The 16576-nt window shown below is 40.5% G+C and overlaps 1 protein-coding gene across 3 annotated transcripts in view; it reads left to right on the top strand.

The window, feature by feature from the left end:
* miga2 (mitoguardin 2) overlaps positions 1-16576 on the top strand; it is a 532313-nt gene that overhangs the window by 17656 nt on the left and 498081 nt on the right. For 2 of the 3 annotated variants that reach the window (XM_028809060.2, XM_028809061.2), the window contains exons 5-9: positions 3072-3195; positions 3702-3832; positions 4169-4286; positions 4430-4536; positions 11311-11426. In XM_028809060.2, the coding sequence (XP_028664893.1) occupies positions 3072-3195; positions 3702-3832; positions 4169-4286; positions 4430-4536; positions 11311-11426 (596 nt within the window). The remainder of the gene's footprint in view (positions 1-3071; positions 3196-3701; positions 3833-4168; positions 4287-4429; positions 4537-11310; positions 11427-16576) is intronic. The other variant, XM_028809062.2, reaches the window with a different exon arrangement.

Below are 16576 nucleotides of genomic sequence, written 5' to 3' on the forward strand. Positions count from 1 at the left end.
ATACAATACACAGAACAGAACAAATCCTCAATACAGAATAAAAATAAAAAAATTACAAGTACGGAGTAGAATTTAACAGTAGATGACATCACATAATAGGATTTGGATTTGTTCAGAGTCCTGGAGCCCTCAACCATCAAGCTGCCTCCCCCCAGTGTCCATTCCACAGCTGAAACAGGGCTGGGCCAGCCAATCTGATGAAAGGACCCCTCTTCCCCACAATTCCTGTGATCCTCCATCAGAGGTGACTTTACCTTAGGCAGGCAAAACAACTTGGCAGGTGGGCCGTGGCACCAAGTGCCACATTTGAGTACCAAGAAGAGAAACAGAATAGGTGAGGGTTAGTAACAAATTCTAACTGTCATGTTACTTATGTTTTAGTGCTAATGACAGTCTACACAGTTAATCAGCAGCTCTAGTCAGGGTGTGCTAAACTGAAGTGGTGAGTCTTCAGCCGGGATTTGAAAGCTGAGACTGAAGGGGCATCTCTTATAGCAGCAGGCAGACCACTCCACAGTTTAGGGGCCCTGTAACTAAAAGCTCGACTTCTCACTGTTATTTTATTAATCCTTGATCATAAACAGACTGGCATCTTGAGATCTTAATGTGGGCTCAGGTTTGTAAGTCATGATAAGTTCAGACAAGCAAGCCGGACCTTGGCCATTTAAAGCTTTATATGTTAAAAGGAGGATTTTGAAATCTGCCCTAAACTTAACCAGGAGCCAGTGTAAGGATTTAAGAACGGGAGTTATGTGTTCGTATTTTCTTGTTCTTGTAATAATTCTTGCAGCAGCATTTTGGATTAACTGGAGGCCGTATAAAGAACGGTTTGAACATCCAGTGAACACCGCATTGCAGTAGTCAATCCTACTAGAAATAAATGCAGGAATTAATTTCCCAGAATCCTGTTTATTTAGAATCCAGGTACTCATCTGTGAGTGAATAAAAATCTAATTGATTGAACTATTCTTGTCTTCCTCTGGGGGGTTTCTTCCACACATCCCAACATCTTTTTTCCTCTTATGCAAATTGTGATGTCTCAGAAATATATGTCCAGACCCTTTCCTTTGTAGAGTGCCTCAGTGACCGATCATACAAGATATAGAAACAGGTGCCACAGCCAAAACTGGACAACTGGTAATTTCCAATGGCCGTGTTACTTGTCAGTGAAGATGATTTTAGTTAAATTCAATAACATGTTGACTACAAGGTCCCAAGCACCGATCTCATATTCACGGTTTTATCGTGGAGAGTCTTATACAATACAATACAATACAATTTATTTTTGTATAGCCCAAAATCACACAAGAAGTGCTGCAGTGGGCTTTAACAGGCCCTGCCTTTTGACAGCCCCCCAGCCTTGACTCTCTAAGAAGACAAGAAAAGACCCTTGTAGGGAAGAAAATGGAAGAAACCTTGGGAAAGGCAGTTCAAAGAGAAGCCCCTTTCCAGGTAGGTTGGGCATGCAGTGGGTGTCAAAAAGAAGGGGGTCAATACAATACAATATACTTATGATGACGCCGTTTTCCCCTTTATACTCTTTATTGTACAGTATAGACCTTAATAAAATGTCTAAAATCTCAAACATTTAGCACTCTGTGATCAGGTGCTTTAGCAATTCCTCCCCACTTTCCTTCTACATCTGTAACCTCAGACAGTTAGAAAAAGAAAAGGGCAGGAGTCAAGTTACACATTTAATTATGTATGTTTGATAAAAATGCCCAAAATATTAAGGAAGCAGAATACAATGTGAATATTGGCAAACCAAACCCTTACAACCGAAGTGGCAGTGCCTCTTGCGTCCATAGGCGGCCTTAGCTTATCTTCAGTCTGTCTTGCTTTGCTACCACATGGCCTTTGAATGGAGTTTTGAAACCGGCCCTATGTCTGCCAAGATAGAGTTGTCTTCATCGTGAGATGATGAGAGAGAGAAGTGAAGGCAAGGTGACGAGCGTCATGTCATTCTTACCAGAAAACACAAACCAGTGGGGTGCTGTAGTACAGAATGGTCTCCATTTCAAAACCAATCGTAAACAGCCCCACTTTAGAGCAATAGAATTAGTTTGTCTGTCCCATTCTGACCAGTTACCGATGAAAGTGCTCAGGTACAACTTGTCGCCCAGTTGCTTTGTTCAGTCAGTTCATGGCCTTCCTGCAGTGGATGGATTTTAGGCTCCAAGTCCAAATGTAGTCACCCTTGCCAAGCTGGTCTGACACTCCATCCCCTTCACTATCAATTCTTTTTTCTTCCCGAGTCCAGTTTGTTTGTTGGGTAGGTAAACATCAAAGCACCGCTGTTCTCATCAGTGAAGTAAAAGAGTCCTCTTGAAACACAATCTGATGTTACATTTGCTTTGTATAGCTTACAAATAAAGATATGCAGAAGATTTATCAGCTTATATGCTAGAACTCAATCCACCACACACAAACACATACTGTACACACTGGTTAGTTTATCTGAGATTAAACGTTTACAGTTTACTAACTATTACACTCTCTAACTATTTGCTTTTATATTTGCGTATCTCCCAGTATTCTTATAACCTTACTTGCATACATCCCAATGTCCTCCTCTTCCTGAAAAGCCCACGGTGATCCTATGTGTCATCGGCGTGTGCTTGCTGACCTATCCTTCTGTCCAAGAAAGGCAGGTTCCCATTAACACCTGTTTAAATACGCACACTCAAAACGAAGTGTAGCTTTCCTTTGTGAACTTTACAATCACACAGTCCTCTTTATACAGCTTTATTTACTTTAAAGCCACAAATTATCAAAGTAAGCGTAATATTATCTCAAATTAAATGATGCAAGTCTTATTTAACAAAATGTAAAAATGACTGTTTTTCTAAATAGTACAGCACATTTTCTGTCGCAGTTCTTTAAAAAATCAGTTATCACAGGATTGACAATGTCGGCGTAGGATTTCTGGTTCAGTATATTATAGAACTGGTCAAGGAGCTGAGCGCCTTTCAAAGACAGTCTGTCACCTTTTGTGATTTGTGTATTGTGATTGTCTCTGCTTATGCACATCTTGAATATGATGACACTTCTTCTTGAATGTTTGCATGTAGATGCGGGTTCCACCTTCCCCAAATCACACCAGCAATAATAATGTTGCCCCATGGGAGAATGACGCTGTTGAAGAAGAACTTGGCGTGGGAGAGGATGCAAATGCTGAAAACCTCTACATCCTGGGTATGAATCTTCCATAAAATAGTGAAGGTCCCACCATTGTTGGGGAGGGTTATATGCAGCAGAATGAACAAGCTCGACTCTAGTACTCTTTCCCCCACCAACAGATACAAGCTGTTTCCGGACAGTTCTCAGGCGTTTTCCGTGCAAAGGTTGTATCTGGAATAATGAAAGTTAATGACAAAGTAACTGCTTGCTCGTGTGTGTGTGTTGTGCTTGTGCAAGACTTTTGACTAAATTTGTGAGTAGTGCTTTCACTTTATAGAAAATGAGTTATTGCAAAGTAAAACCCACCAACCATTTGCAGTTTCCCCATATCTTGCTGTGTGGTGTTGACTTTGACACAAATGTCATGAACCGAAGTGGACAGATTGCTCCTAATCTGGGGTGTGTTTTCAGATGACTAAAGTGCACGCACTTCCAGTTGTATCCACTGTACGAGATAGCTGTGACATTGACCGTTCTTTTCTGTAACAATTCTCCTTGCCTTTCTATCATTTGATTTGAAGGAATGGAGCTTTTTGAAGAAGCCCTCCAGAAGTGGGAGCAGGCCCTGAACATTCGTCAAAGAAGCGGATCAGGCGTTTCGGACAGTAGCAACAGTCTGATTCCAAAAGGAGCCCAAGCTGCTCCTGAGGTAGTAGTACTTGGAATTCTAAAATGCCATCTGTGAAAAGTAAAGGACTTTTAGGACATGGTCTTATTTGAGTTTGGTAAAAACAGTTAGTGCTGCAGCACATTTAACCGCTAAAGCAGTTGGACATCTCTGGACATTTTTCTTTCTGGTTGACATTGTTAAATGTATTGATTCTGGGACACTTGAGTCCATCTCTGTACCTCCCTCCATAATCGGAGAGAGCAGAGATGTTTTTACATCCTGCAAGTACGTAAGTGAAGGGACAGCCACCTATAGGAGTGAAGAAGAGACTGGCTTGTTCTGCAGGATCACTCTACTTCTATCTTCTCTTTTTTGAAGGTCGAGTCGCGAAACAAGGTGTTTGCTGAGAAGCTGGAGTCACTTTTACACCAAGCATACCACCTCCAAGAAGAATTTGGAGCGACTATTCCTCCAGACACCCTTCTAGCAGATTTTGGTAAGAGAGACGGCGTATCCAGCCTTGACAGTGATGAAGTGTTGTGCTTGGGGGAGAGTGGTGGGCTACTGTTGAACTTCTGCCAACTCCTTAGTTTGTGTGCTGTCAGTCTTTTCGACTTGCGTCTGTTTGGTTGTTGACAGAGAGTGAAGAGACCCTCATTCTGCCTATCGCAGATGGCTGTGAACGCCTGCATTTGGATGATGAGACCAGCATAACCTCAGATGACTCCTTCTTCTCTGCAGCAGAGGTGAGCTTAGCCTGACGTATCCAGATCTAAAGAAATATACATTTAGAAAATGGTGATAGTAATTTGACAAATCTGTCAAAAAAAATGTAAAGACACAGAAACATTTAAGATTAATCAAAGCGCCTTCAGATTCTTCAATGATTTAAATTCTCCATCTGAGAGTGAGAGGATATTAATAAAATATGTCTTGCAAAGTGTCAGGACTGAAAGAGAAAGGGGAAGCCAAAGTGCCCACATTTATACCATTACCACCTCAATCCAATCAATCCTCACGTGTTACCTGAACAGACTCCTGTATTAAATGTGTATTGTAAGCGAGTTAAAAAAAATACATTCCTAAAAACTGAAGCCCAGTGAGCCAACATCCAGTGTTTCACGTGTCTGCAGGTTGTGTAACCAGCCATAGTGGGATACTTGCTGCTATTATGGACATAATGGATAGATTGGCATCCCGATTAAAATGAATGAGGTTTCCTTACCCAGTCAGGAGGTCATGGCTGGACAGAGCAGATTTACACTTTGACTGGGATGGTTGTCGTCCCCTTTCCCATGCAGAAAGATAATATAGTGGCAGGACAGGCGGTGACGGTCTCCTAGGGCTCTGTGTTACACCAGTACACTGGCTGACACCATCTCTCTGGTGCTACCATTTGGCAGCCCTGGTGGGGCCCTTGGTGGCTGCTGGAGGGTCAAGTTGGGAGGAGGCTCCTAGATAGATAGATATTTTATTAATCCCAATGGGAAATTCACTTTCTCCAGCAGCAGCATACTGATACAAAAAATAATATTAAATTAAAGATTGATAATAATGCAGGTGAAAAAACAGACAATAACTTTGTATAATGTTAAATGTTAACGTTTACCCCCCCGGGTGGAATTGAAGAGTCACATAGTTTGGGGGAGGAACGATCTCCTCAATCTGTTAGTGGAGCAGGACAGTATCTGAAGCTGCTCTTCTGTCTGGAGATGACACTGTTTAGTGGATGCAGTGGATTCTCCATAATTGATAGGAGCCTGCTGAGCGCCCTTCGCTCTGCCACAGATGTTAAACTGTCCAGCTCCATGCCAACAATAGAGCCTGCCTTCCTCACCAGTTTGTCCAGACGTGAGGCATCTTTCTTCTTAATGCTGCCTCCCCAGCACACCACCGCGTAGAAGAGGGTGCTTGCCACAACCTTCTGATAGAATATCTGCAGCATCTTATTGCAGATGTTGAAGGACGCCAGCCTTCTAAGGAAGTATAACCGGCTCTGTCCTTTCTTGCACAGAGCATCAGTATGGAGGTTCGTCATTACAGCTTTGAGACACCAAAACTACTCCCAGGTCTGGGTTGAAAGGAGCCCTCCGTATCATCCGGGTGATCTGGACAAAGCTTGCTTTGGAGAAGTAGAAGTGGAATTGTGATTCTGCTGACTTTGGGAAGAGAAGCCTGGGCAAGGAATATTTCTTTAAAAATGAACAATCGTTAGAACCTGGGGCTGAATCTTTGTGGCTGTGTCTGGGCTCTGGGGAGTTTGCTCCCCTCGACTTTCTCATATACTGAGACTAGCCATCCCCCTTGGCTCCGCCAATGTAGTAGTGAAACAGGACAGCGAGGAGGGCCCTGCCCCGCTACCTACTCCTGACGTCATGCTTCCTCCTCTCCTCGGCCCGCAGCGTCTCTCTTGGATTAGCGTGAATATATTGCTCCTGCAAGCGAACTACCGTATTATACATAGCACGATGAGAAGTTGCAAAATCAACCGGAATGTTCAAGCAAATTCTAGACAAAAAACCCGATCTAAATTCCATTAAGTAGTTCTCTTGTGAAAAGTGAACAGACAGACAGACAGACATTGGATTTTAAATATATAGAGAGAGAGGAAAAGGTCATCAGAACCACTTCAGTTGTGCAATATTTCTGAAATCTCATATCTGTTTATTTCTCATCATAACTAATTAATAATATCGATACCAAATCATTTATCTCTATTTATAATCAAACTTTATATTAAAATTATATTTTTGCACTTAGGGAAGTCGAAAACAGTGGTGGAATTTTTTCATGATTTACATAGGCGTTGTCTAAATTACGTGCAAAGTAAAAAGAGTTATAGTCACCTAAAAACATAGAAAAAGTGTTAGTATTCTATCATTTTTGTTGCAATAAATTGCTATAGGTAAAACTGCATTTAGGTACATTTAATTATGACAATGATGGCGGAATTAAAAAAAAATATCTAAAGTTACATGTATTATCAGGAACACGACGGGGACGTAGCAGCTTATTGTTCTCATTACATGTTTATATTTACATGGCATGTTCAATGTTTACATGTTATTGTTAAACTGATGATGTATAAATTAAAATAAAATGAATAATAGCTAGTTATTGAAAGAATATGCGTTCTATTGAATACAGTTTTTAATATCACGTACACATTTTTATGTTTCCATGATGCAAAAAAAATTTGGGTAGGAGTTTAATTAAAGTACCACTTCTGGTTGCACAATTTTTCTCAAATTTCATATCTATTTTTTCTCGCCATTGTAAATATCTGTACAAACTTTCCATTGAGTAACTCTATTCAAAACCGTACTGTGCATGAAAAAATTCAGATGGTTGTTTAAATAAAATACTACTTCCGGTTGAGTAATGTTTCTCAAATTTAACATCTGTTTGCTTTTTATCAATATAAATGGCTATACAAAATTTGAATCATCTATCTGTAATTATAACTACAGTTTACTTGAAAAGTCGTGAAAGTATTCAGTTAAAGTACCAGTTCCAGTTGCACAATTTTTCTCAAATTTCATTTCTACTTATTTTTCATCATTTCTAACATCCAATAGTTACGTGACCCCCGAGCGCATATTGTAATCTTTTTAGTTAGCCAATCAAGGGGTCATTTTGCTTGACTTCTTACTACATTCTTAATGGCTAACAGGGTGCAACACCCTAGTACTACTAATATCGACACAAAATTTGAATCCTATACCTTTCTTTATAGCCATAGTTTACTTGGGAAAAAATCTGAAATGTGTTCAGGTAAAGTATCACTTCCAGAAGTGGCCCAAAAGTTGATAGGATTCCTTATTTTTGATGTAAAGCAGGTGTACAACATCTCATTGACCAGGTCAAAGCGTTTTCGAGTTATCATCTTTACACACAGACTGACATCACTGCAGAAATCAGGAGTGCTCTCCCCTGGACTTTCTGGTATACTCAGATATGGGGATGGATAAACTGCAAGACAAGGTTATATTATGTACATTAAACAACCATCAACAACAAATCAGATCAAATGAATAATATATTGCACAATTACAGTGATCCCTCGCTATATCGCGCTTCGCCTTTCGCGGCTTCACTCCATCGCGGATTTTATATGTAAGCATATTTAAATATATATCGCGGATTTTTCGCTGCTTCGCGGGTTTCTGTGGACAATGGGTCTTTTACTTTCTGGTACATGCTTCCTCAGTTGGTTTGCCCAGTTGATTTCATACAAGGGACGCTATTGGCAGATGGCTGAGAAGCTACCCAACTTACTTTCTCTCTCTCTCTCTTGCGCTGACGTAGGGGGGTGTAAGCAGGGGGGCTGTTCGCACACCTAGACGATATGGACGCTCATCTAAAAATGCTGAAAGATTATCTTCACGTTGCTATCTTTTGTGCAGCTGCTTCCTGAAACGACATGCTGAATGGTGCTTCGCATACTTAAAAGCACGAAGGGCACGTATTGATTTTTTTATCTGTCTCTCTCTCTCTCTCTCTCTCTCTCTCTCTCTCTCTCTCTCTCTGCTCCTGACGGAGGGGGTGTGAGCTGCCGCCTTCAACAGCTTTGTGCCGCGGTGCTTCGCATACTTAAAAGCCAAACAGCCCTATTGATTTGTTTGCTCCTTTGAAGAGGAAGATATGTTTGCATTCTTTTAATTGTGAGACGGAACTGTCATCTCTGTCTTGTCATGGAGCACAGTTTAAACTTTTGAAAAAGAGACAAATGTTTGTTTGCAGTGTTTGAATAACGTTCCTGTCTCTCTACAACCTCCTGTGTTTCTGCGCAAATCTGTGACCCAAGCATGACAATATAAAAATAACCATATAAACATATGGTTTCTACTTCGCGGATTTTCTTATTTCGCGGGTGGCTCTGGAACGCAACCCCCGCGATGGAGGAGGGATTACTGTATTATAAAAGTAAAGTTGAATAAATTGGACTCTACAGCTGCATGAATAAAAAAAAAAAAAAAAACACCACTTCCAGTTAGCAGAAAGAGCTCAAAAGTTGATAGAAATCTACGTTATGTACCTAATACTTGCATGCAAAATTTGTTCAGCTTAAGTGAAAGTGTACTCAGGTTATCGTGTTTATACACACACACACAATTCCAAAAATGTTATTTTCGGACTCTGGGAGGTCTAAAACATTGAGATTCGTTAAAATCTCTAAATCGAATTTTTGGATGATTACAATACTTTGCCTATACTTCGTATATGAGAAAGTAAAAATGGAATTTTCGGACTCGGGGAAGGTCTAAAACGTCAAGATTCATCAAAATCTCGAGGTCAAATTCTTTCACGATTGCACTACTTTCTCTAAATTATATGAGAAAGTGAAAATGCTGTCCGGTTAGATTAGATATTTTTGTGATCTTTTGCATAGCGGTTTTGGGTTTTAGTGTATATAGATTTCAGTTTTGTTATTAATTTTCTATCTTAAAATGTGTTCAAACTTGTTAAATAGTTTTTGTGTTGGTTCCCGACACCATTTAGTTTGCTGCATGCATGCCACCGTTTTGTGAAGCAGATACTAGAGATACATGGTGGGATGTCTTGACCTGTGAGATCACCAGTTCAGCAGGTTAAAGGCTGGCACAGTGGGCTGCCTGGTAATCGAGATCACCAATTACTAATGTGAGATGGTGCATGTAAATGTCTTCTGTCTGGTTTTTCATGGTTAAAAAACTTTACCTCTGATTTCTGACTTTGATTTGGGGTTTTGTGTTTGGCTTTGACAACGGTGCCTTTTGACCTTCTAGTACTGAGCTTTGCCCGATCATCTCCTGGCCCTTTTCAGTTCACATCTGCCTTCTTTAATATACAGCAGAGCACACAGAAGATAAGCACCATGCATGTCATTCCAGGGTAGTTTATCCACCTTATTGAAGGAAAGCTTTCCTCCAGTTCAGGTTTATTGTCCTGTAATACAATGACCTTCTTACTTGCGTGTTGGATATGGAAGTTAATCCAACACTTGGTTACAAAATGAATATCCCCCTTCATTTACTGAAATCCGATTGGATCGGCCACCCAATATTTTATAGGTCCCGCCCTCTCTGTCTTGTGTGACGCGTCCGGTGGCCTTTGAAGCATTGCACCGTGCACCACGCATGCGCACTTCACCAGAAGACACACACACACGGACACTGGACGCACACAGGGGTTTTATTAAAGAGGATTTGCATAGGACTACAAAACCATACATGAATTAAGGATGAGCTGAAAGAGTTGACTATTAGGGCACTGGGGGTAATGGCTGCTGAAAGTGGGCCTTGGCAGCCCTATGCAGATAGATAATAACACGTCACTCACTCGAAGCAGTAATAGCCGTTTGCAACATTAGAATTGTCTTAGCTATAGTTTTAAATGAATTTAACAGTATATTGGTAAGAAAGCGTCAACTTGTATCAAATCATGACCATTTTGGAGTGATTCCACACGGCTGAGCACTTAATTCAGTGTGAAAGGATCCTGCAAAGGACTGCTGCCCTGTCCTGGGCTGTCTCCTGCCAGGCACACCAAGACCCTGAACTGCTTTAACTGGGTTTGAGAATGTTAGGTTCTTAAACAGTTGGTGGTAACTTTTATGTCTAGTTAGTTAATAAAACGCTTATAAGAAAAAGGATTATTTCTGCTACAATAAACTAAAAGTCCCTGGCAGGTGAGACTGGCTTCTGTTTATAGCCACAGCCACAATCCTTTTCAGTTTATAAGTGACACGTGTTCGCACAATTCCTTAGATATCACTTTGCAAACTGTAACAACTAAGGTGAAGCATTCCAAAGCAGTTTATATTTGCACGTATGCGTTAATGCCCGGCCGACATGGTGGTGCAGTGGTGACAGGAGGGTCCTCCCTGTGTGGAGTTTGCATGTTCTTTCTGTGTCTTCGTGGGTTTTCTTTGGATTTCCTTCCACAGTCCAAAGACATGCAGGTCAGGTGGTATGGCGGTTCTAAATTGGCCCTAATGTGTGTGTGTGTGTGTGTGTGTGTGTGTGTGTGTGTGTGTGTGTGTGTGTGTTCCCTGTGATGGATTGGCACCCTGTCCAAAGAGTTGTTCCTGCCTTGTGCCCTATACTAACTGGGTTAGGCTGTAGCCCCTCCATGGCCCTGGTCAGGATTAAGTGGGTTTGGAAAATGGTATGGTACGGTATTAATGAACTTCTTCACATTCTGAATATAAGAGTGACCTTTGGATTTGTGTTTTAATATGTGAAATGCTTTCTATTTCTGTCCGGTTATCTAATCTAACTGTCAGACTGACCTTTATCCTGTTCTGGTAAGTGTTTGTTTGATTGTGCCAAAGTTGTACATCTGCCTATTTAAATTCAGTCTAAAGTATAAACTCCCTGTCATAACAGAGTGTGAGTAAGCTTGATATATCTCTGCACTGCAAAGTCCGGGCCTTTAGAGTTTTCTGTAGCCGATCCCCAGATGCACTTGTAATGCTGAAATCACACAAGGTGCTTTCTTACTGTTTTAGTTCTTCTTTCTCTTTTGTGATTTTTCAGCTCTTTGATACTCTTTCATTTGGGGAAGAAATCCTCCAACCCCCAAAGCCGGGGGCCCTGTATGAAGAGGCACTTGCATTAGCAAGGGAAGGAAAGATCCGCTGCCGGACATTACGGTAAAAGGACTTTTACAGTCTGCACATAATGTATAACACAAAATGTGAAGAATGAATACATGTTACTAACATTACTTGTTCAGTTTCCACAACAGAGTCAGTAGTTCTGTCCATTTTGAATTTAAGTTCAAAAGCTAGAATACGTACGTCTGTTTAGTGGAGCTTAATAGTGAACCCGTGTAGTTTCCATCTGATTCAATGGCACTAAGATTTTGGCATGACCTGCTCCTTAGCAAGGAGTGCCACATAAAAAGCATCTGATACTTTTGGTTCTCATCTCATTAATTATTTGCTCCTAATTATGTGTACCCAAGCATTATATTAGAATTTTAACAAAAAGTGTAAATAAGTTAATAAAGTATGCATGTGCAGGGCAGAGGGTATTTGTAGGAAATAATTGATAAACCTTTTTATACAAATGGTGTGAGGAGCCTCACAGAGTGGGACAGTGAGATGTGCTGTGATGTGCTGTGCTGATTAACGAAGCTAAAAGGTATTTGCAGTGGACTGTAATGAGAATAATTACAACAACAGTAACATTTATTTCAAGAGCACATTTTCATACAAACAATGTCACTCAAAGTGCTTTACATGATGAAGAAAGAGAAAAAAGACAAAATAAATGATTAAAATTAGGGAACACTAACTAACATAGACAAAAGGTAAGGTCTGATGGCCAAGGAGCACAGAAAAAACAAAAAATAACTCCAGACGGCTGGAGAAAAAAATTAAAATCTGCAGGGGTGCCAAGGCCACGAGACCACCCAGCACCCTCTAGGCATTTTACCTAACATCAATGACCTCAATCAGTCCTCATTGTATTCAGGGTTCTCATGGAAGAATTTGATGATGATGGTCATGTGGACTTCTTTAATCCATCAATGTAGGGACATCATGGAGCTTTGATCAGGTGGTGGTGGTGCAGGTCACCACCACAGAAAACCGGAAAAAGAACAGAAGAGAAAGTAGGGGTTAGTATGGATTTTGGAGCCACCATGAATAATAATGATAATTAATTCATCAGGATTAAACTAAGATGAAGCTCTGAGAAAGCCATGTTAAAGTAATGAGTTTTTTTTAAGTGCTCCACTGTATTAGCCTGGTGAATTTCTGTCGGTAAACTCGTATTCCAGATTTGAGGTGCATAACAGCAGAAGACTGCCTCACCATTTCTTTTAAGTTTAGCTCTTGGAATTCTAAGTAGATCCTCATTTGAAGAGCTAAAGTTACGATTTGGAGTGTAAGGTGAAAGACATTCCGAAATATGAGATGGAGCAGATTATTGAAGGCTTTGTAAACCATAAGCAGTATTTTAAAGTCAATTCTAAATGGCACAGGTAACCAGTGTAGTGACGCTACGACTGGCATGATGTGCTCAGATTTCTAGCAGCTGCATTCTGCACTTGTTGCAAATGTCTTTTTTGGGTGGTCCTGAGAGGAGTGTGTTACAGTAATCTAGCCGACTGAAAACAAAAGCGTGAACTCATTTCTCAGCATCTTGCAATGTTATAAGAGGTCTAACTTTTGCTATATTTCTTAAGTGAAAAAAATGCTGTCCTAGTAATCTGATTGATTAATATGTGATTTAAAATTCAGGTCAGAGTCCATAGTTACCCCTAAATTCTTTACCTCCGTCTTGACTTTTAATCCTAATGCATTAAGTTTATTTCTAATAACCTCATTGTATCCATTACTGCCAATCACTAAAATTTCTGTTTTGTCTTTATTTAGTTTGAGAAAATTACTACTCATCCATTCAGAAACACAAGTGAGACATTGTGTCAGTGAATCAAGAGAGTCGGGGAGATTTAACTATGCCAGGATTTGGAAATAAAGTGTAGAAGACAAAGTAGAATGTCATAAAGAGGTTCAAAAACATTGGTGTGATACACATGCAGGGCAGGTTTGAGATAATGAAAGTACTAAAATTTGAAAGTCTCAAAAAACTGATAGTAACAAGAACAACCACAATTCGGTCAGGTTTATGTTTATGATGACGGAGAAGCGATGCAACATAGATTCAAAAGAGTTAAACGATCAGACGTATTAGAAATTCTACAGCCAATAATGGATACACATCCATATGCGGATGATATTAGACAATGAAGGAGATCTTGATATGCCATTTGTATTCAAACGTTTAGTTTCCCGTTAGAATAGCTTTGGCAAGGACAATTAACAAATTTCAGAGCCAAACATTCGAAAAGGTCATTTTACTTAACAGAGAGAAAGAAATGAAATTCAGTCACGGGCAGTTGATGCGTATGTAACAATTCCCATGAAAATAAAAATCTGTTTAAATTGTACATCCGCATCCCCATACGTGAGCGGCAGAACCACAAAGAGGCTAGCAGGTAGCGCAGGCCGGGGGGTTGGCGAGCAGCTAACTTTAGCAAGTGTAGGTTTAGCACCAATGAGGAGCACCTCAGTTTTATTGCTATTTAATTGGAGAAAACTTTATATCTTGGAGACATGCCATAAGAGTATTCGGAGGGAAAACAGAAATGGATTTAGTGGACAGATGAAGCTTTGTGTCATCAGCGTAACAATGAAATTTAATACCTGGTGTCGAAAGAGATTACCTATTGGGAAGATGTAGATGAGCAAAAGAAGCGGCCCCAAAACAGAGCCCTGCATAACTCCCCGAATAATGACTGCATTCTCTAACTTACTTGAACAAACTGCCTCCTGTCAGGAAGGTAGGAAGAAAACCAACGATGGACAAGGCCACAGACTCCAAAACTAGCTAGACATTTCAAAAGTATCTGATGGGATGTGGTGTCATATGTGGAGCTGAGATCAAGAAGTACAAGAATTGAGAAATGTCCCACGTCTGCTCCCTGGAGAAGATCATTTGTGATTTTGACCAGCACAGTTGCTGTGCACTTGTAGAGCAAAAGAGAGAATGCATATGAAAGTAAGGAATGGAGTGAGGCCAGTTGGGAAAATGAATAAGAAACGGATGACTTGGAAAGAATAACTCGCATCCTTAAAGATGACCAAGCCAGCAGTAAGAGAACGTAGAAAGAATACCTGGGAGAGCATCCTAGCAGCCTGGGCACAGTGATCAGCCCTACTGTCCTACCTTCAAACTCCAACCCAAGCACCACCTGCATGGAGTTGGCGTGTGTTTTGCCCCTTCTGGTATGATGGTTATCTGCCCATATCCCAAAACTTTGGAAATCCTAAACTCTCCCCCATAAGTGAGCATGTGTGTGTATCATGAGTGTGAGCTGCAGTGGACTAGCACCCAGTCCAAGGTTAGTTCATAATTCATGTCTTGTGTCCGGTGTGGTGAAAGAGCCCCTGGGACTCAGTGACCCTGATTTGAATTTAGTGATTTGATATTGGATGGCTGGCTTCACGGGTACTGCCAAGCTGAGTAATACCAGGCAGTGGCATTGAAGCTGGTAATTGTATTTACTGTATTTGCTTGTTTGACCCAAGACTGATTAACTGCTTTTTTGCCTAACCTTTGTTTAAAGTTTGAATGCCCCTAAAGGACCACTGTCCAGACTGTTGTTACCTAGTGGCTTATTCTACATGTTGTGGTTCTCTGTGAAGAAAGGTTCCTAGTGTTTGGGGGTGGCAGGGGAGAAAGAGAGAAAGAGAAAGAAAGAAAGAAAGAAAAAGAATCACCAAAACCATAATTCAATTTGTGTGTCTGTATTCTTGATGGAGAACGTTTTTAAAATAAATCCCAATATTAACCTGCTAAACAGTTTTGTCATTTTTCATAGTATTTTAAAAAGATTCTCTTCCTTATGGCTCAGTCCCCAAGCTCTGAAAATTCTCTGGTGGTTCTTCTGTGGCCTTTCTCAAGCCCTTTCATGACCAAAACTACACATTGATGATCAAGAGTTTGTGAAACGTCCCCTCTGAGATTTCAGATTTCTTCTAAAAAGGAAAAAATAAACAAACTCTTTAGTGTTCATTCGTATCCTAATATCCCGGTTATGAATTCGTCTTCTGTTCTTTGACTTCATTTAACATTTGCTCAATCTGGCTCTGATTACTTGTCCCTTTTGGCTTCAAACACCCACACTGCATCATGACTTTGATCTCTAATTCACATCCTGGGCTTTGTTTATTTGTTTCACATCTTCATGGTTTCAGATTTTGGTTTACTTTTCTGACTTCTTCCAACTCCCTTTTCATTCAAAGCTGCGACTAGCCAGTGCAGGCAGGACACCCCACTGTTGTTATCAGCTAACTAACTCCTCATCTTATATCACATCTCATATCTTCAAATCACAACAGGTGCTTGAGCCAGTCCTAAAGCCATCAGCACGTTGCACTTTCAATTCCAACTTACATTTTCAGAGTGAAGGAACTTTGAAAAGCAACAGCAATAATACTCTGCGCCCCCTGCTGGCCAAATTTCAAGAATAAATATTACAAATGAAATGCAATCTCTCCCAAATAAACCTGTGCTGGCTGTTTTGTTTTTATAAACATATTTCATGTGTATTAGCTTATTTTATCTTGAAAAATGGCTGCACATAATCACTGAGTATATGTTATATTTTGTTTAATTTTAGATTGTTTTATCCTTGTATTATTTCTCTCTTTGGATTTTACTAATTGTATACTATGCTGTATAATCAGCTTTTGGTGTGGCACAGTAGTAGTGCTGCTGCCTCGCAGTAAGGAGACCAGGGTTCACAACCCAGGTGTTCCCTACGTGGAGTTGGCATGTTCTCCCCGTGTCTATGTGGGTGGGTTTCCACATTCCAAAGACATGCAGGCTAGGAGGATGGGCATTGCTACATTGCTGCTAGGTGTGTGTGTGTGTGTGTGTGCGTGTGTGTGCACCCTATGATGGACTGGCGCCCTGTCCACGTGTTGTTCCTGCCCTGTGCCTGATGATTTCTGGGATAAGGTCCAGGTGCCCCACGACTCTGCCTTAGATAAGCAGGTTAGGAAGATGGATGGATGGATAATTCATTTTTTTTTCTGCAGATATTTCCTAGGTAAAGAGTTAATAAAAATAGAAGTTGAGAGCATTTGGTTATTGTACTTCTGAAGTGCATTCGAGAAAGGCACACCAGTTAAGAGACATTCATACACACAAATGCAGAGGAAGGGCGCTGAGTGTAGGACAGGAGAAAACAAATATTTTTAAATTATTTTATAACCTTTTTACTTTT

This window comes from Erpetoichthys calabaricus, chromosome 9 (assembly GCF_900747795.2).
Source record: "Erpetoichthys calabaricus chromosome 9, fErpCal1.3, whole genome shotgun sequence".
NCBI lineage: Eukaryota > Metazoa > Chordata > Cladistia > Polypteriformes > Polypteridae > Erpetoichthys > Erpetoichthys calabaricus.